Consider the following 21,370-nt stretch of genomic DNA (forward strand, 5'->3'; position numbering starts at 1 on the left):
TTAAACTTTTCTTTATTGAGGTTTTAATTCTTCTTTTGTTATTGTACATGTAGAACTACAACATTCTAGTAGTGTAACAGTCTGAGACGAAACTTTAAAGAAAAAGCAGATGCATTGATGTTTGTGTCTACTCAAATAAACGAATTTTACTCAAAGCCGTTGGATTTTTTTTTTTAGATGCAGTACCGTTCAAAAGTTTGGAGTCACGTAGAAATGAAAAGAAAAATATTTTTTTATAACTAAGATAACACTAAATCTATCAGAAATCCAGTCCAGACATTGTTAATGTGGTAATTGACTATTCTAGCTGGAAACGCCATGTTGAAAGTCTCATTGATGATTAGAAGACCTTTGTGCAATCATTTTAGCACATAAATAAAAGTGTGAGTTTTCATGGAAACATGAAATTGCCTGGGTGACCCCAAACTTTTGAACACTAGTGTACATTGGCAAGAATAGCAGCAGGTTATAAAGGAGCAAAATGATTTTTCATTGTCTTTTCTTGTTAGATTTTACAGGAAAATTGAATGATTTTATCCAGTTATGTGACAAGGATAATAGTACATTTGAAAAGGTTTAATTTGATGTGTAATGTATATAATTTCCTGCTGTTGGTAAGTATTGATCATGCAGGAAAAAGGAAAAAAAAATGGACAGAATTGTTTTTGGGTTTTTTTCACCTGGACAGGAAAAGACAGGAGAATAGAACATTTTGTTCTAAAAGTTTCTATCATCTTCACAGTAAAGGTGTCTGTATATGTGTTGTTGGTATTGTGTGTGTGCATGAGTGACATTTTTATACAATCTACGACATATTTTGATGGCAGTTAAGGCATCCATCCATTATCTACACACCGCTTAGTCCTCATTAGGGTCGATCCTAATCCCAACACGATTTGGCTGAGTGCTGTCAACAAGCAAGCAAGAGATGTCAGCAAGTGAAGTCCAGGACAATAATTTGTTTACAGGTATGGTGCTGCCTTGAATATATATATATATATATATATATATATATATATCTTCCCAGTTTGTCTTTTGGGCTCACTTCATTTTACTTGCTTAAATCTTGCATATGATTTAATATGACTGCAGTGTTTCAGTTACTGTGACACATTTGAGAACAGTCTGTGCGGGTTTTCTGAGTCATGTTTATCTGTAACCAAGTATTTTTGCTTACTGCACAGTCATATTTCCAGACCTGCAGCGCCTAGTTTGCACTGATGCTGCTCCCTGGGAACATTATTAGGTGTGTCAGTGTAATTATATGACCTCCTGATAACCACAAAAACAGAAATAAATACAACTGCAGGTCGATTGAGTTTGATGGCAGTGTTACAGCTGCTACACGTGACTTTAAGATCCAATTTCTAAACCAGAAATTATGCCGTTTCCTGAACCTCCATTGCACTGTAACAAAATGATCTATATTTTCACTCTATCTAAATGTGGTTTTAATGTTGTGGCTGATCAGTGTATAAACTAAATGTGTCACTATGTCAGGGTGTTAGAAGCATCTGCAAAGCTTTTCGGATTAAAGTAAAACAACCGTATTTTTATTTTTCCATCTGGACACTTTATTAGTAACAATAATCCTGTAGATGTTATTTTGAATAGCTTGGATTGCAAAAACAGCACACACACACACGTACAGCTTATAAATGCTCCACAGGCACAGTTAGCATTAGGAAACTGCTTTGGTTTGCTGTTATTCACACGCCGTTCCACCAACTGCACCACATGTTCAGAAAAGCTGCCCAAAGCATTTTTAGTTCCGAATGTTGTCCTGTCTCTTAACTCTGAGAGATGCGATTCTATCCACGATGCTAGAAATTTGTTTTTAAGGCCTCATTGTCACATTTATGTAAAGGAATCACTGACTCTCAGTCCACATAACTGAGCTGGAAATAAGTCGCCTCTTGAATAGACTAAATTGGAAGAAAAATTCGATTCTCACACTGAAAACACATTTTGCTCTGTTCTTCTCTGTCTCCATCACAAAGCTACAGCCTAACAGTTTGTTTTACACAGGGTAAAAGTCATAACAAATCACAACATATTGAACACTTTGAAAGTCCCCACGGAGCAGAAAACACAGTTTGAAACAACAGACACAAACAGCTGTCGCACTGCTACACGGTGTAACCTCAGTTCAGACAGGCGGGTCAGAATATTGCACAGCGCAAACAAAGTGAGACTGATATCAGGGACAATAAACGACAAATAACTCCCTCAGAATTTACCCACTGCTACTCATTACCCTGCTTGGACTATTTTGAGAGTTCAGTATCAAAATTCCTCCCTTAGATTCATCAGTAAAGGTTGTGACAACAGCAATGTGAGATATCACGAACCCTAAAGACGTAAACTCAAAGGTCTGCAGTACGAGCTGGTGAAGTGGTAGAAAAATTTTAAAGGCATTATGTGACAGGTTTTTTCACTTTTGTGTTTTTTTGGATGTGACTTGGGTTTTATTACCATTTGCTTTTATCTGTCGCTAGTGTACGTGCTTGTGTATTTCTGACCTGAGAGCAGCATCTTGTGTGAATATGCTGCAAAACTCCCAATGCTTTGGTGCAGGGTTTTCAAAGTCTGAATATGTGGGCCTTCTTCAGACAAAATCTGCACCAACACTTCTTACCATCTGGGGGCTTTGAGGGATGTAAACAAGAAGTACAGTGTCAATGTAGTCAGTGAGTTAGCTGTGGCTTGCGATTTGATTTTTTTTGTTGGCCTTCATGCGCCAAAGTAGCTATCAGCGGTTCTTGTATGCGCTGTATCTCTATTGTTGTTGATACTGAAGCAAACTTGACGATTCTCAGGTAAGTTTCTAGAATTACAAGAAGTATCTATCTATTTTTCTGCAAGTTTACTCAAAATGAACATCGCAAGATCTATGTTTCTATGTTCAGTCTCCCTTTTAACACAATTTAAAGACCTCTGCTTTAGTGCATACCATTTAAATTGAAAGGGGCGATATTACAGTGAGTGCAATGAATCCATCCACTTTAGCATATATATATATACAAAACAAGACCGTTTTTCTACTGCAATGAATCACAATGTCCATCCTGGTTTTAAATTTCTATCCATCCAGTTTTTGAGGGAGTTCAGAAGGAGGGAAGGAGTGACGTCTGTTCGGGTCAGTGAACAGCAGTAACCCAGGGCTCCACTCACACAAAGACGCTGAACAGAGGGAACTCTGACTGGTCCGGCTGCAGGAGGTCGACCAGGAAACAAACGGTCCCCGACAGGCCTTCAAACAGACTGTAGACGCTGGTGACTGAGTGTGAGCCTGCCTTAAATTCCTCTGTGAAGAGGAACTCTGCAAACCTGGGGGGAGAGAAGGAGAACAGAGACACATGAATGGACTTAGACAATGCAAGTTAATGGATTACAGCTGATGTGAAGGCAGAGCTGATGACACTAAAGCCACATGTGAAGTATATTATTAAGAAGATGGGGGTGCGTGACTCTCAGGCAAAGAGTTTTAAAATTTTTGTTAGCTTTTCCTTTTGCAACACTCTGTGTAATCACTTTCTTGCCATGGCTGCACAGTGGAAGATCCCCGGTTCACATCCTGACCTGGAGTTTGCATGTTCTCTCTTTCCATGCCTGGGTTTCCTCTGGGTATTCCAGCTTCCTCTCACAGCTCAAAAACATGCCGAGGTTAATTGGTAACTCTAAATTGTCCGTAGGTGTGAATGTGAGTGTGATTGTTTGTCTCTATGGTGACCAATGCCTTCACCTTCAGTCAGCTGGGATAGACTCCAGACCCCCACGACCCTAATGAGGATTAAGCGGTGTACAGATAATGGATGGATGGACTTTCTTGCCAAGACTTAGATGAGAAGGTTAATACCAGGTTAAGGTTAAACATGAAGCCATTGCCAGGGGATGGCTAGCTTAGCCTACCATAAAGACCGGAAATAGGAGGAAACAGGTCACCTAGCTGTGTCTAATGGTGACAAAATCCGCCTACCAGCTTCTTTAAAGCTCTAAACTAACTTGTTATAATGCATGTGTCAAATGTGTGTCAAAACTAAAGTGTAAAAATGAAGCTTCATAGTATATGTATATTCAGTCCAATGCAGTGAGGAGAGCACAGACCTACTGTATATGGATAGAAGATTAAACAACTACTCCACAAATGTATTGCATAACCCAGTGGGCCAAACCTTCCAGACCATGCTCATCCTTTGGGCTTTCATCTAAAATGAGGAAGACGACTGAACAGAGAAGACAGATAGTTTGTGAGAGTAGTAAAGGAAGCCATCTATGTTAAACTACAACAACTATCACAGAGGAGGAGGTCTACAACACCACTCATCAGGTACTTATAATGCCATCTAAAGCTGCCATCCCAGAAACATTAACATTTTAAGTATTCCCTCACGTGGCAGTTTCACAAATAGCCACACCTTATGGCATGTCAGTCGGACCAATAGTTATGGTTTGGGGGATGATATTAAATATCTGGGATTCCCCTTCAGTCACAACTAAAGGAGCCTCTTGGATGAGAGTGAAACTTTTCAAGAACCAGAGATGTCTTGTTGATTTCTACTGAAGGTTTTAGAACACTTTATTGTTTAATAGGATGTTATGTGGACAACCATCTCTCTCTGTCTGCGGCTAAAACCAGGTTAGCTGCTTTCTGTTGTTAATAGTCTTTGTGCTAAGCTAACCATCTGAAGATCAAGCTTCCCATCTAACTCTCTGCAACAAAGGGAGTGAGCATATTTGTCACAATTTTTAACAATTATTTGAAATTACCTGAATATGATTTTGCATAATTTAGACGTGCATGATGTATTATTAACCCTTCTTTCGACCTCAGTCAGCTGGGATAAACTCAGCTCCCCCGTGACCCTAATGAGGATTAAGCGGTATATAGATAATGGATGGATGGATGGATGTATTACTGCCCCTCACTATATACTCTCACTGCCTGAGATTTGTCTCCTTTTGAATGACTCTTATAGTGTTCTTTTATTAAATTGTTTATCAGGTTGGATGGGTAACTGTGCATGTTATCGTCGTGCTTATCAGCATATTGGTACATGAAAGGGTGTGGTGACCACTCTCAACCACTGTCACATGATGAATAATAAATGTGTGGTTTAAAGTCCTCTTGATTGCTGCTTTCAAACGGCAGCAATCAAGAGGACCGGCACGTGATGTGAATAAAACTATGCATCATAAATACATGCCAGTTGCAGACCATATTGTTTTTAAAGCTGATTCTGATCTTCTTACAGACTAATTTTGCATCTAAAAAACATACATTTAATTACCAAAAAAGCAGTTTAATAGTGTTCTAGTGGTATTATCTTCATGGCATGTGAGGAAGCCTTGGAAAACAATTCAGATGACCATGTACTGAGACCAAACTTACAGAGGCTGTAATTTAAAGATGAGATATGAAATAATAAACTCTAACTTGGGGAGGATTTACAGTTGACAGATAACAACTGGGTCAATATATAATTGAGGGACTTTTGAAGTCCATGGGATATTTTTTGCATACATTTTTATTATGGAAACAATCACTTATTAATAAAAAAAATGACTGGATATCACTAAAATGTCAACTAAATAACCGTCCCAATTTAATAACAACCACTTTCTAATTAGCTAAACAATAATAAAATGAGCTGATTCAAAAATAGTTTGGATTGTGTTTTTATTAAGCTGAGATAATCATGATAGATTTTTTTTTGGCAATATATCAAATTTTAGATGGAAAACAACAAATTGTATCTGTGTCTGAGAATTTTTTTTCAACTAAGTTCCCCATTACAAAAACACCTGTCAAGGAAGTGTGTTAATTCCAGATCACATGACCTGCTCCACATGATGTCATTTCCTCCTGAAGAAAAGACTGGCAAGACTCCAAGGCTTTCTGACTTATTTAATATAAAGTAGTGTGTGAGTCAAGTGTCAACAGGTTTACTTCAGTATCTTTATAAATAACTTTCAATTTCAATTTTACTCCCGCAATTATATATTGACCCAACTCTGTGGAAACCAGTAAGAGGAATCTCTTGCCTCTGAGCACGGTAGATGTATTTGGAGTTGCCTGTGAGCCGATAAAGCAGGAGGAAGACGTAAGCGCTACCAGCAACTCCATGACAAATCCCTGGTCCTTTCTTCAGCAGCCCTTTCTGCCACACCAGCTCCCCGCTGCGGATGCATGTGTCCAGATACTGAGGCTTCTTATTGATCAGATAGGCTTTTGCAAAAAGATAAGCCACACCTGCAGGAGAGGAGACAAGAATCTAACTGGGAGACACAATCGAAATCACTGAACACTGACAGGGATGATGACAAACAACACTGAGTGTACCGGGGGCTCCGTGGCACCAGTGCACCAGCTCGTTCTCTCTCTCGATGATGGCTCCCAGCTCTGCAGGCCAGTTACAGTTCTGCTCCTGATTCATGAGGAAGTCCACGCTCTGCCACACCAGGTCCTTCTCTGCCCCGCTGAGCATGTCCTGGTAGCTCAGCAGCATCTGCAGCACCGACGACAGGCCGTGGGCTGCACCTGACAGGAGGGAGGCCGAGGACCAAACATGCAGGGAAACATGATGCCAGACACGCAGACAGACACAGCCCAAACATTAACATTTACAAGGGACTACTAGAGGACTTGTTTTCTTTTGGCTTTTTACATTTCAACCTGCAGCTCACGATACAAGCTCGACAGTCTTGTCTTCAGACACTGAGGAAGTCTTCTCTGTACAGAAGCAGCTGCACAATCTCTGTCCCACCGAAGAACATTTAAAGACCCCAAAACAGTCAGTCAGGATATAAAGCTGACCACAGTTTTCATGCTGAAATAAGAATGTAAGCTGTAGGTTCATTTCTTAAAACAATAATATCAATGAAACTCCGGAGTATTTGGAATCATGCTTCAGTGCAGTTATCTTGAGGTCTCTTTGGCTGAAAATTTTAACCCTCTGAACCCCAAAACCCATTAGCGAGTATGAAAGGTGTATTTTCTTTTCAAAAATTTGCAAAACCGCGCCATTTATTAGAGCCAGAAACGGCAAAAAGAGAACGAGTCACTAGATTTTCAACGATTCATCCGTGACTTCCCGCTCTCTTGTAAAACTTGTAAGCTTAAAATTGTGGTATGTCATCAAAGCTGTTTTATTTTGCATGTATTATTTAAAAAATGTCAAAAAAATAAACCACTTTCAGTAATCACATTTGGTAAAAAAAAGAAAATATTCTGCGTCCCTCAGCACAACCATGAACCCATTAGTGACTCAGCTGCAACCAACAGTCACACGACAAAAAATTCAAGGACTTTTTGATTGAACTGAGTTTAACTGCATGCTGTTATCAAATTACAATTAAAAATGTATGTGGTAAAATGTCAATAGACTGCAGAGGCACCATTCTTTTCCAGCTGTAGGCATGTAGATGGTGTTGCACATATTGGTTTCAGGTTTTAAAAATTTTTTATCAAATAAATAGTCAAAGAAATCTAACGTTTTTTCTGTTCTTACTTTTATGATTTATAGCATTACATAGCATTGTTGCATAAAACACAGTTCTGTCTACTTGTATTCATGGTTGTGTTGTTTCCATAGAGGTAAGGACTTTATACTGCGGTCAAAATGAAGCCGCAGGATCGAAAAGAAGCCCAGGAACTGCTTGGGGTTTAGAGGGCTAAGATACTGATCTAGTCCCTTGGAGTGATCAAGAACAAACACATGCTTTTATCTGAAAATAACAGGATGAGACAGCAGAGAGGCCTTTTGTAGCCTGCAACCACATCTCCACACAAGAGAGTCAATATTGGATGATTCTGTGAAATTATGGATTACAGTCAAGGCACACATCCAATGCCAATGTTTTCAAAAGTCTCACATTCTACAGTATCTGCATTTGGCAGCTACAAAAAGCTCAAAGCAGCTCCACTCGAGGCTTTTGTTCAAACAACCTGTCATGATGATGAAAACAATGTGAGAGGTGTCGCTTGTAGGGAAGAATTGCATCATATATAAATGAAACTTTTGCTGTAGAGCATCTTTAAGAGTTGGTTTAACAGCCAACAGCTTGACTGTTTTGCTTCAGTTTCACCGTGTTATTTTTAGTTACAGCAGGCAACTGCTTTCAGTAGGAAAACAACAACAACACAGTAACTGGCCTGCCAAGTTAGCAACTAGCTGATGAACACAGAGAAGTGATACCAGCTGGAGTGGATATTTCAGACCCAAATCAGAGCCAAAAGAGATGGAATACTGGACTTCGATTTATCAGGCTGCAAGAAACAAGACTAGAAAAGAATGATGATGCTGCCTTTTGACTGTTACATGTGTAAATAATCAACCATTTGTTAACAAGTTGGTATATCCAGAGTCTTTTATGGCTCAGAATGGGCTTTATGGAGGTGAATACACATGACAGTAAGCATGGAGGGTTTACATACAGTAAAGGCAGGAAGTGTTTGTTACTTTATGTGACAGCACTGCATTTCCAGCTATTTATGACCATTTGATAAACTAAAATGTGTATTGTGTCTGAGTAAATGCAATGTTAATTAGCATTTTTTGCTTTGGGGTCAAAAATTAAAACCCTGGTATCAACTTTATGTAATTTATCTTAGTTTAAAGAAATGCCAGTATTATCTTTATACTTGTTTTTATCCACCTTGAGGGGTCCACAAAGGGTGTCATTCCAAGTTTAAGGTTTTGGAAAGGCTGCGGAAAACAAACTATGGTTAAAGTATAGTTAGGGTTAGGCAAATTAAACACTTGAAGGTGGAAAAAGATAACTATGCTAAATAAAACTGGCAACATTAATCAAAGGTCAGTGACGGGACACAAACTCCAGCCTCATACATTAAAGTTAAATATGTGACAGACAAATCCACCACCCCAACCTGCTCTACATGAAGGACACTTTCCTGCATTGGCATTGGATGTAAATCACAAGGTACAGAATCATCAAATATGGATGTAATTCAGTTGAATCCTGGATCAAGTCTTCCCAAAGTAACGCTGAACACATGCAGGGAAACACAGCTCTCTGAGGCAGGAAGGCCGGCGTCTGTGAATCCCTTCAGATCTGAAGATGACTGATGTCAAGCAAATCAAAACTCCTTGATGAGTAAATCTTTCAGGACAGGCAAACCGTAACACATGCAGCACCTTAGACATCCAGATACTCTAAAAAGACTCCGAGTCATTTACTTCACTCCCTCAGTATCAGCCTCAAAGTAGGTGTTGCATCCATGCAGAAGTGACCAGCGGGGCTTTGCTTACTATGAACTCTGTGATGGTCTGAAAGTTACTGAGCATCTCCAACCCTCATAGGTCTCTTCATCTGATGCAATCAAGGAAAGGACAGTTAGCTTTACACATATCAACACACAAATCCTGCTATAAAAGAAGATCCTCCTGCAGTCCCGTGGCTCTGAAAGTGAGATTTACACTGAATTCTTGAACTCACACTCTCACTTACAAAGACATTAAAGACGTACAGAAGGATCTATCTTTGCACAAAGCTGGAGTTCTTACCGAGGTACTCTGTTCCGTAGTATGAATACATGAGAGGGAAAGGCTTTCTCTTCCTCCTGGCGTACTGCTTTCCTGACTCGATGATGGCCTGGCAAATGGATTTGATTTGATCTTTGCTCAGAATCTGCAGAGCAGAGGACATATTGCAGTTACCCTGCAACGCAATCACAAATAAAAATAACAACAGCACTGACGCATTTACTAGAAGTAAATGAAAAGGTCCATTAAAGGCAGTGCAGATGCTTTCACTTATTGATTGGACTCCTGCCCAGACTGAAGGTCTGTGGAGATGTGCAGCAGATTGATCTTTTTCAGAGGAAGCCAAAGTATAAATAAAAGCTTAATGATAGTTGTTTTTATCTAGAGGAGCCCAGTCCAGGGTTTGGGTCTCTGCAGAGGCTTCCTGGGAAACTGAAAGGAACATTCAGTCATCATCAGAGCTGTTAGCGCCGCCTTTTCCTGCCAAGGTAATTCAAAAGTTCTGCTGTGAAAAAGGTCTATTGTGTGAAGTCACTACAATGTCCTCTAAAGGTCCATATGAAGAATGGAAAGGCTATAATTTTCTTGTCCCACAAAGCTAAATGGAGAAAGCTGTCACCCCTGCAGTCCTAAATAAGAGTCCAATCAGCTATGATAACTAAAATCACCTATGTGAGCGTAATATGAGTACGTACAGTCCGTCAGATATTTGTGTCTGAAAAATTGGTCACAATGTCACATTATTCAGTTATTTCCCCATTTTATGACCAGGGACAGACTACTAGAAACAAGAATGCAAAAAACATCGGTGGGAATTACTGGCCGTCTTTTACTTTGAAAAACCCTTAAAATAAATAAGAAAAATTTAGGTGGTAGTGCATAAATTGTACATCCTTTAGTTCAACTTTCACTTGCCATCTTAATATTACCTAGAATTTAACAAAACTGTTTTAAAAGTTATTTAGAAGTTCTCAATCTTTAATAAAAATATTGTTTTGTAAAAAAAAAAAAAAAAAAAATCTGCTAAAAAATCATGTAAATTCAGGTCAAATTTTGTAAAACTAATTTTTTTATTAATTGATTTATTATTTTTGATTATTTATTTTATCAACATGTAAATTAATACTTTTTTCTGTGCTTTTACTAGATGTAATGTCATTTAACAAAACAGGGAAAATCTGTAAAATAATAATATTATAATCATTTTTAAATTTTATGTCAAATATTCTAAAACAAACAAACAAACACACACACAAGAAACTAATTACTATTTGTTTGAAAGTAATTGCATTTGTTTATAGTTTTGGCCTGTTTGCTATTGTGTGTATATGTTTTTACAGTTAACATGTAATTAAAAGTTTAAACTTTTTTGAGGGTTATGTGTTGGATTTCACTATATCTGTAATTTAACAAAAGATTGAACATTTGTAAAATAATAAATGCTATCTGCAAGTGAAAAAGGGCGTCCCTCAAGGTTCTGTGCTGGGTCCATTATTATTCACTATTTACATAAACAATCTCGGACAGACTAGTTCAAACTCAACTTTTCATTTCTATGCTGATGACACGGTCATATATTGTGCCGCACCCACTCCTGCTGAGGCCTTTCAGTATTTACAGCTTGCGCTTGATAGAGTACGTTAACAACTTTGTCAAAAAGTAGACAAGACAAAATATAAGTTTTTTACTATTTCAAAAACTGCCAGATCAGCATTGTCTGAAATTTTTTTTACAAGAAATGATCAACAAATATCTACTTTTAAATATCTAGGATTTCTAATTGACGACAATTTGTCTTTTAAGGTGCACATTATTAAAAAATTGAAACTCTTCTTAGGATATCAATACAAAAACAAGTCTTACTTTTCTTTTTGTGTGAAACAGAAATTGGTGGAAACAACCCTTTTGCCTGTTATTGACTATGGAGATGTGTTGTATATGAAGACTTCTGCTAATTGTCTTAGCATGTTGGATAGTGTGTACCACACCTTCAAGTGCCCGACTTCTCAGTCATTGGTGTTTATTTACAGAACCATTCTGGGTATTGTTCCTTCCTATCTGTCTTGTCTTTTAACAAGGGAACATGGAATTCACAGTCTCCAATCTATCAATGCTCTGCAATTTGTTGTCTCCAAAGTACGATCTGAACTGGAAAAAGAAAGCATTTAGGTTTTCTGCACCTAATGCTCGGAATAAATTACAACTTCAACTTCAAGCCCTTGTTCCACTGAATGAGTTTAAAGTTCTGGTGAAATCATCACAGTCTACCTGGTCTGTGTGCAGGTGTTATATGTGAGCAAGCTTTAATGTTTTTAATTGTATCTGTTGTTTACTGTTTGTTTTTTTAATGTCACTATGCTGCAGCCCTCTTGGCCAGGTCTCCCTTGTAAAGGAGATCTCTGATCTCAGTAGGACTAACCTGGTTAAATAAATGCTAAACAAAAATCTGCATTTCTCAATTGTTAAAATACATAACTTTATGTTCAAATAATGACATTTTTTCCTTTGATTAACATGTAAATTCATACTTTTTTCAGTGATGTTACTAGTTATCTGTAAGTTAACAAAACGTGGAAAAGCTGCCAAATAACAAATTGTTCCCAAAAATTGCAGGTAAAATTTAATTAGTTAATTTTTTACACTATATGTTGCATAACTCATGCCGGGTTGTGTACAAGCCACAGCCGTGTTGATATCTTGTGTTGGCCCCATGCTGAGTATTTTAGACTCTCTGGGAGTGATAACTAGATTTCTAAGCGCTCCTAGCTCACCTCTATCCCCAGCTTCTGCTTGAGGACCAGCGCTGCGCACAGGTACCCGGCCCGCCCCACGAACAGCTCGTCCGAGCCGCACTCCAGGAAATTGATGGGCGCACACACCTCCCACAGGTTACGAAATTTGGTCAGCGGCTTAACGAAATCAGCCAAGCCCAGGGATTTGTAGATGAGAGCGGCCACCGCGTAGATGCCCGCCCCGCCGAGGAGGAAGGCGGCGCGCATGTTCTTGTCCGGCTCCGCGTCCACGTACCGGACCGACACGTCGATGATCTGCTTGGCGGTCTTCAGATAGACCTCCCGGTGCTCGGAGAACAGCGGACACTCGCTGACGTGGTACAGCATGTAAGCCACCCCGGCCGGCCCATCGTACAGCCCTCCGTCGCAGTCGCTGACGTCGGTGGGGACCTTTTTGAGGATTTTGTCCACGGTGGCGACGACGGCGGGCACCGCGGCCTCTCCTCCCTGGCCCGGCAGCAGCGCACCTTTGTAGTCGGAGAAGCGGTTGGCAAAGCAGCGGGTGTTTTCCATCACCGACGCAGAGACGGAGCAGAAACGTTGGGGTCCGCCGCTAGATAACGCAGGTCTGAGCTCGGTGCTCAAGGTATCCAAGGATGAGAGAGGAGCAACACTTTGATTGCTCATCCAATCCCATCCTGTCAGCTGATTGGATGCGCGCAGTGATGGTTCAGCCTCATGTTGGCTGATGGGACCTGCAGCCTGTCAGCCCTGATGTCTGTAATAAACACAGCTTCCACATCTTGTTAGCTCACACTCTACAGGTAGAGACTCACAATTCATTCAATAACATCACTGAAAACACACACAGGATCAGCAGGACTCATTTACAAGATGCTGTTGTATAGTGAGTACCTATGTGTATCTTGGTGTATTTTTTAATTTCCCCACTGTGGGGTTAATAAAGGCTTATCTTATCTCAGCTACACTACCGCTCAAAAGTTTGGGGTCACCCAGACAATTTCATGTTTTCCATGAAAATTCCCACTTTTATTTATGTGCTAACATAATTGTACAACAGTTACCTAATCATCAATTAGCTTTTCAACATGATTAACTAACACAATGTAGCATTAGAACACAGGACTGATGGTTAGTGGAAATAGGCCCTGTTAGGGAAATTCTGCAATGAGCGAGAAGGCAGATTAAGAGACACTCTGGAGACTCAGATGGCTTATGTTGAGAATAAGGTTCACCGATATCAGCAGAAGTGATACGAGCAGGATAGTCAATGTGAATGTTCTTAAAGAAAATATTAGAAGTTCTATTGATATATATGTAATCACATTAGATATTTTTAGGATTTTTTTGGAAGATTTTTACTCATTTAAAAAAAAATATTTACAAGAATTTTCTTGCCAAATTTGGGGGATTTTTAAAAAAAAAAATAAAACTTTTAAAGGAATTTTTTAAGGAATTATTGGAATTTTCTTCCTGAAGTTTTTGCAAATTTTCAGAAATTTGGGGATTTTTTTGCAGAATTTTTGAATATTTTTCAGACAAAGAAACAATATTTTTTGGGTGCCCATAAGTGAAGACAACAGGAGGATTAAGGTAGCTGCAGTTGATAGATGCAACCTGCATGATATTCTGGGATGTCTTCAGCTAACAGCTGTGAGGAAATACCTCAATAAGCTCAAACAGAGTAATTTTTCCTTCATGGGCCTCTGTTTCCCTATGTAGATATTCCATTAAAAATCAGCTGTTTCCAGCTAGAATAGTCGTTTATCACATTAACAATGTCTAGACTAGACTTCTGATTCATTTAATGTTATCTCGATTGAAAAAATAGTTTTTCTTTCAAAAATAAGGACATTTCTAAGTGACCCCAAACTTTTGAACGGTAGTGTAGCTGAGATAAGATAAGCCTTTATTAAACCCACAGTGGGGAAATTTGCAGTTACAGCAGCAAAAGAATGTGTAAACATTTAGGAAATGTCAAAGTTATTTTGTGCAGTTAAGATTATAAACACGTGAATCAACTAAAACAAAAGAAAGTAGAGATAAGATAAGACCAAATTAAAAACCTGAGTCAGACTCTCCTGCAGGTTATTCAAGGTTGAAGGGTGCACAACTTAGCTCACAAACAGCCGGTACTGTAATCAAGTTGTTTGAGTGTATATGATAAGAGCCCATAATAAAGACAGCAATTAAGCGATATCACTAAGGGGGTAAAAAACAAACAAACAAGAGAACTAAATAAACAAATAAAACCAAGTGTTTGTCATGCCTCACAGGAAGTTGAGTATTGTAATTATGACCTGGAGCTAACTTTATCTGCAGAGTAATAATTAATGTACAAGGACCTAGGAGTTGATGCCTGCACGTGTAAAATGTTCCTATAATTCAACATCCAGTCATTGGAGTCATGGTAATCTAAAGAGTTTAAATAAAAGATAACTTCTCTTTCTGGCTCTTGGAGACATCGTTCAAGAGGTTTCTTCAGTTCTGACTGACTGATGGGGAGTCGCAGGTTGTAAAATTTCAGGTTAGGATGTTAAAGGAAGTATCTGGGGAGAGATTTCAAGACTGCATTCTACGTCCCTGAGAAGTGCTGTTGTCGATCCCGTTGTCTGTTTAAAGAAAGCTGGTCCAGTTTAACATAGAAGGATTCCTGAAGTCCCCCCTCAAAACATCTGTCTGCTCTGTCCAGAATGTGAACATCCAAATAAGTCTCCTTCATCCTTTAGATGCAGGAGGACTACTGAGCTTTGTGTTAAGTTGTTGTCTCCTCTGTGTTGAGTTTAGTGTCTATAAATATACAAGCCTGTGCACTCCTCGCTGCATTGTACTGCATATTCAATGCTGCTCAGTGTGTTTGAGTGAATCAGGTTTGGCTGTGTTGCTGGATGTAGCTGCAAGGCAACAGTGCTAACCACCGAATCACTGCAGCCCTATTTTGCCTAAAATGCTTGATTTAATTTCACTGACTTGTGCTTAAATTAAGATACAATTAATCTGATAGATGTAATCTCATATTACATGGGATGTATTTTAGCCTGGAAGGGTATATTCTGGGCTAGGCTATTTCAGCCCTCGGGTATAAACTGGGCTATGTAAAGTATACTTTGGCCTGTTACACACAGATCAAGTCAATCTTAGTTTAAGCACAAATCAAACATACAAAAAGATATACTGAAATTTGTTATACAGAAACAACTGAAAGCAACACCAGCCAACGTGAATGTTCTTTCATAATGTTTTGCTTAAATTTTTCTTGGTTTTTAATCCAGTTTTTCTTTTGATTTGAACTTTTTTCATTGTAATTAGCTTAAGATCATTCTAGTTATGTTCTTTAATAATGCTTCCTGAACATACCTCTTTGTAACAAAAACCTTAAATAATTTATCAGTTAAGAGTTTAACATGCTTAATCTTTATTTATCAACAGGTATAAACTGGCCTCGGTCAGAGTATACCCCGGGGTATACTCTGACTGGGGGTTAATCTGGCCTGTTACACTGGAAAGGCCAGGAAGTGAACCGGTGATTTTCTAGCTGCAAGGCGAAAGTATATAACTCAATATGATTTTTAAAACATTGCATTCATTTTGTTATTACTATTATAGTTTGATTCATGTGGTTACTGCCTGCTGTGCAATGATTTGCCTCTCAGGGGAAAAAAAAAACATCTTCAGTCGTTTGTCTTTGACAAGATAATAAAGTGGTTCTTATGGGATGATGGCTTCTGCACAAGCATTTAAGAAGAGGTAAATGTAAAAATAGCACAATATTGTGGCCTTTAATAACAATGTCAGTTAAACTGCTGTGAAACTGTGTCGCTATGGTTGCCATAGCAACACAGTATTCAACTCAAACTAAAAAATTCCCACAAGCATGAGCATAACTCTCATTATCTTTGTGTAAATGTGGTTGTTGGTGGTTTTTGCATGTTTCCGCCTTGCATCACTTCCTCAAACATGAAATCATTCTGAAATTCTTTGAAGTAATTCTTTGTTGTTCTGTCAGTTCATCGTGTTCACCACCAGGTGGCGACAAAAACCTGCAGCTCAGCCGGCTGCTGTCCAAGGTGCTGAAGTGAGCAGCAGAAAACAAACAGGCCACGTGGCCCCTTTTGTCAGAAAAGTAGTTTGACATGGTTGAAGAAATTCATTCAAACAATCACAAAGAGACACAAAACAACCATCTTGAACGCAAAGAGATGCCCAATGACCATAAATACAGATGAAATCACCACAGCAAAAAACAAGCTGACCTCAAAAAGACAATGACAGGTTGTAAAAGGATGCACTGGACATGAAGATGTAAAGTGATCACAAAAGATGACAAAATTACCACAAAACTGCAGAAAAAGACACAAAGCAATCTACAAACTAACCTCAAAAAGACAAGAAAAGGCTGCGAAAAGATCCATAAGACCACAAAAGATGCAAGATAATCACAAAAGATGCAAAAATGGCCTTCAAAAAGACAAACCACAAACACAAAACATATTTTCAAAAAAACACAGCAATATATGAGGGACTTTCACTCACACATTCCAGACAGTTTTACAACTGAAACACACAGTAATTTTATAGATTAAAGCAACGTTGCTGGATTTGAACTAAGAAACACATTAAATAGTCAGTTATTACAGGTGATCAGTATCACCTGTATCACACTGTGCCATTTCTAAGATGATCCAAGTGGTTATCTGAGTTGGGACTGTGACTGTGAAGCTTTGAACATTTTCATTTGAAATTTGGAATGAGAGAGATAAAAAAAAAAAGATGATTAATGCCATGGAGATGTGGATGTGGAAGCAAAGGTCATCTCATGAGTGCAGAGCTAATTTAATGTCTGAGCACTCGGTCTACTTGTTTTTCTGCTGAAACAAGACAAAGCAAATCAAAAGAAAACTGAACAAAAGCAAAGCCATTCTGTTGATTAATTTTGAGTGAAAGACGTGAAAAAGTCTTCACTTCACCATCAACTGAGACTATAAGTGGCTGTGGTTGCACTCAGAGCTCTGAGGCCCGTCATTTGCCCCAACTAGATAGTACAGGAAATAGCAGAAATACCACTATGAGCTTCTGGAGATGGTTCCTGTTTGTGAGTTCAGATCAAAGCCGGGTTCAAGTGCAAATAGCTGTTTTTCTTTGATGTCCATTTCCCCCAAGTCTGAGCAGAAAAATTGTACACATTTGAAGGGTAAAAGCTCTTGAGAATTACCAGAGCTGCAACCATTCTGTCCTTTGAAAACATGTTTGGCAATTTTGAGTGAAGTTCTCGGATGTGGACAACAGAAGAGTCTGGAAAATTAGAATGGTTGAAGTCCAACTCCAAGAGACACATTTTCATCTGTCTTTTCTGCTGCACTGATACAACAAAGCTCAATTTGCATTTATATTAGAAAATAATTGGGGACTCAGCTGGCCCCATCTAATGCCTCAGAGACTAATGCCTCCATATGACTCCAGCATGAGATCCAGGGAACTCAGAGGATGTGTAGGTGAAAAGTTTGCTGGTGACTAACTGCAAACAGAAAAGTTTGAGAAGTCTAACCTTAACACAGTGAAGAAAAGAAGCAGAATGCTGAGGACATCCCGCTGAGGGCTGATAAAAGCTGCCCTCCTCCTTCACCGAGCTGTAATAAAGCAACAGATTCCAAGTGTAGCAGCTGAACAAGTTAGGAGCTGCTTGTTATTTAAACAGCATTAAATGTAATTTGACCTCTTTCCCAACATTTACACCGCCAATCAGAGTAAAAAATGAGGACCCTCACAGCTAGTATTGTACTTACTGCGTAAAATTCTCCTAACAAGCTTGTATTTAAAGGACAATTTCACTCTTTTTTTTTCATGTTTCTCTGAAAAACAGCACACATGTATAGAGTGATTAGTTTTTTTTGGTTCACTTTTTGAAGGCAGTCCCAATGTAACATCTTTCTTCTGTGTAAAAATGAGATTTGAGAAGTCTGACTTCATCAAAGTTAGTTCGTATCAGATAGAGTTACTATTAGGCTTGTACGTATATGAGACTTCCAAGTGAAAAATAACAGGAAAAGCACTCGGAGAGTGCAGTACTCCACCAAGGATGTTCATTGTTCCATATGGCATTGTCACAAATGCAGAATATTTTTGTAGAAATGCAGCATTTGTTTAGTGTCCAGCCCACTTTTTGAGTTTTGTGTAAAATGATGTCAATTTTGCCTTTTTTCTTCTGCTTTCTTGTGTTTTTCCAATGCACATCAAGGAAACAAACACGTGTACACCAAAAACATTTGTAATTGCAACAATTTCTGGAAGAAATGGTGCATTTTCTAGAAAAATTCCAGGGGGGGCCAATACTTTCGTCCATGACTGTATATCAGGGGTGGGCAAACTTTTTGGCTCAGGGGCCACATTGAGTTTTGAAATTCGACAGACGGGCCATGCCAGCATCAGATGGATGGAATTGTGCAAACTAATATGAATTACATGTTAAAGACATCACTGACAAAGTAAAGAATACTCACATTCAGTTTCAGTGGGAACAGTGTTGTTGGTCACCCTTTTTTTCCCCCCCAAACTTAACCAGCGAACATTAGAGTGGTCAAGCAAGTCCTGGTGATCAGCATCACTTTCTTCAAGAAACTTAATGAACTAACGATGCTGAAGCCCTCTCGTTCGTATAAAGTTAACGAGTTTTACGACTGGCTTCACGACATGATCAAGATGCAAAACAGACTTACAGAGTGCTTCCTGATGGATTATGCAGTGGAGGAAAATCACTTCCAGCTCAGGGTTTTCCTCCTTCACTTTATCCTGGATTCTTTTCAGCAGCCCGACGTTTTTTCCTGTCAAGTTTGGATCCATCCTTGGTGACATTGGCGAGTTTACACCAAGGCAGCTTCAGCCTCTCGGTGACCCCAGACATCCTGTCCTACAAGTCCTCTGCTCCTGTTTTCCCCTTCATGGAGTCCATGGTCAGAAATTCCTCCGTTGTCTCAAAATCGTCCCTCAAATAAAAATTAAAAGCTGAGCAGTGTCTTTTATGCCATTACTTTCGTCCAGTGCTAATGAATATAACTTGAAGGACTCCGCTTTTTCGTTCAGTGAGCTGGTTAAGTCTTCACAGATTAGTTCAACACGGCGAGTAACTGTCCTGTGTGATAAACTGACTTTTTCTAATTTGTTTCTGCTCTCTGGACACAGGAGACCTGCTGTCTCTACCATGCATTCTTTCAAAAGAAAGGCTAGCTAGCCTTTGTTATTTTGAATGCTAGCAAATAACTTGCCTTCGTGCTTGACTCTTGAATCGTACTTTGTGGAAGAAAGTATTTTGCTGAGTGTGTAAACTGGCTGCTAACCTCTGAGCCGTAGCTGTCCGTTCTTATGCTAACTGGTTGCTAGCGTAGTTAGCATGCTTCGTGGAAAAGTGTCGGCTGATATTGTAGTCTTTAAAAACCGCAACGGTTTCATTGCAAATAAGACATACAGCCTTTGAACGGACTTTAACGAAAAAACTATTTAGTAGTCCACTCCTTCTGAAACACTCCACACTCACTGTCTGCTTTTCTTTTCTTTGATCCACTCCTTGTTACAGCAGCTCAATGCAGTTGCAAAGTGGAAGAAGAAGAGAGAACAAACCAACAAAGGTCACTTGTGTCTGGAGTGCGCCATCTAGTGGGGTCAACAGAAATGCCGGGTTCTGCAGGAGAAGGCCAAATGAATGTGGTCGTTACTGTAATTTCGTCAGTTCTAATATTGACCAAATTATTTCGCCGGATTGAAAATCCCAAAGGGCCGTATGTGGCCCGGAGGCCGTAGTTTGCCCATGCCTGCTGTATATGCATGTGCCATAGTCCTTCCTTTTCTTAGTGATGGATTTAACTGTACTACATAAAATATTCATTGATCTGGGCATTTCCTTGATCGATCCCCTGACTTTTCCAGAGCATTTTTATTGAGTTTCTTGGCTTGTTCTATCTTCATGGTGTATTTATAGCCATGCAGGAGCACTGATTCACCGGTGACTGAATCTTCCACATAGAGGTGTCTTTATGCTACAGTCACTTGAGAGACATTCACTGCACTCAAATTATCTGTATTTCACTAACTATAAGATTTAAAGCACCAGTTGGCTGTTGAATTAGGTGAGTGAAAGCATCCTACTGTGTGTAAAATCTGAGTAAATCTATGGCAAATATAAAATCACATCAAGGTTGAAATGTAGTTGTTGCCCAGAACCAAACTCCGGACCTTGGGAAACAGTCTTCCACTCAGCCGTCCCTCACATCTGGAACTCCCTCCCTGACCACCTGAGAGCTTCACAGACAGTGGATGTTTAATTAAAAAAAATTAAATAAAAAAAAAAAAGACCTAAAAACCTTTCTTTTCAACATAGCTTTTAATTAAACGTGTTCCTGAAATTTTTATTTTACCTGCTTGTTTTGTTTTTATCCTTCTACGTATTTAATGCAGCACTTTGAGATTTTGATTAAATGAAAAATGCACTACAAATGAAATTTATTATTACTATTTAAACTTATTTTTAGTGATGTCCAATAATATTGGCCCATCGTTATTATCAGCCTGATACTGGCATAAAAATGTACTATCGGTCAGTATTGTTTTTCTTGTCTATCATGAAAACCAATAAACTAATGCCTGGATTTCGCCGGCATTTACTCATAAAGGGAGAGTGTGAACTGTTGTTTGAGACAAAATTTTTTTTGAAAAAGGCATTTTTTTCCATAACTTAAGTTGAAGTAGTTTTCTTATCTTGCACAGACAACGTTTACATTTGGAAAGCCTTGTTGCATCTGAGAATGCATCCAATGGGGCATCACAATAAAATTAGGCATCATGTGTTAATTCCACAGGAGATAAGTGATGTTACCTAAAATTAGTTCAATAGCCCGCATCGGTTGATATCGGAATCGGAAATTGAGAGTTGAACAATATCGGCATATCGGTTAGTGGCAAAAAAGCCAATATCGGACATCCCTACTTATTTTCTAAGTTGGCTCAACTTTAATGCTTAATCTTTAACTTCAGAGAGTTTCTATTTTAGCATGTGATCCTTTTTGTTTTTAGGTATTTCACAGAAGAAAACTTTCTCTGAGATTTTTTTCTTTTATTTTAAAG

The 21,370-nt window shown here is 38.9% G+C and overlaps 1 protein-coding gene across 1 annotated transcript; it reads right to left on the minus strand.

Annotated features, from left to right (window-relative positions):
* Positions 1-1,550: 1,550 nt before the first annotated feature.
* Positions 1,551-13,165, minus strand: LOC111568107 (lanC-like protein 3). Its single transcript, XM_023269589.3, has 5 exons — positions 12,278-13,165; positions 9,528-9,651; positions 6,344-6,541; positions 6,046-6,253; positions 1,551-3,330 (listed from the first exon to the last, which is right to left on the minus strand). Exons 1-5 carry the CDS (start codon positions 12,923-12,925, stop codon positions 3,171-3,173), a joined length of 1,338 nt encoding a protein of 445 aa, XP_023125357.2. The 5' UTR covers positions 12,926-13,165; the 3' UTR covers positions 1,551-3,170.
* Between the last annotated feature and the right edge of the window lie 8,205 nt (positions 13,166-21,370).

The sequence above is a fragment of the Amphiprion ocellaris genome, chromosome 11 (assembly GCF_022539595.1).
Source record: "Amphiprion ocellaris isolate individual 3 ecotype Okinawa chromosome 11, ASM2253959v1, whole genome shotgun sequence".
NCBI classification, from domain to species: Eukaryota; Metazoa; Chordata; class Actinopteri; family Pomacentridae; genus Amphiprion; species Amphiprion ocellaris.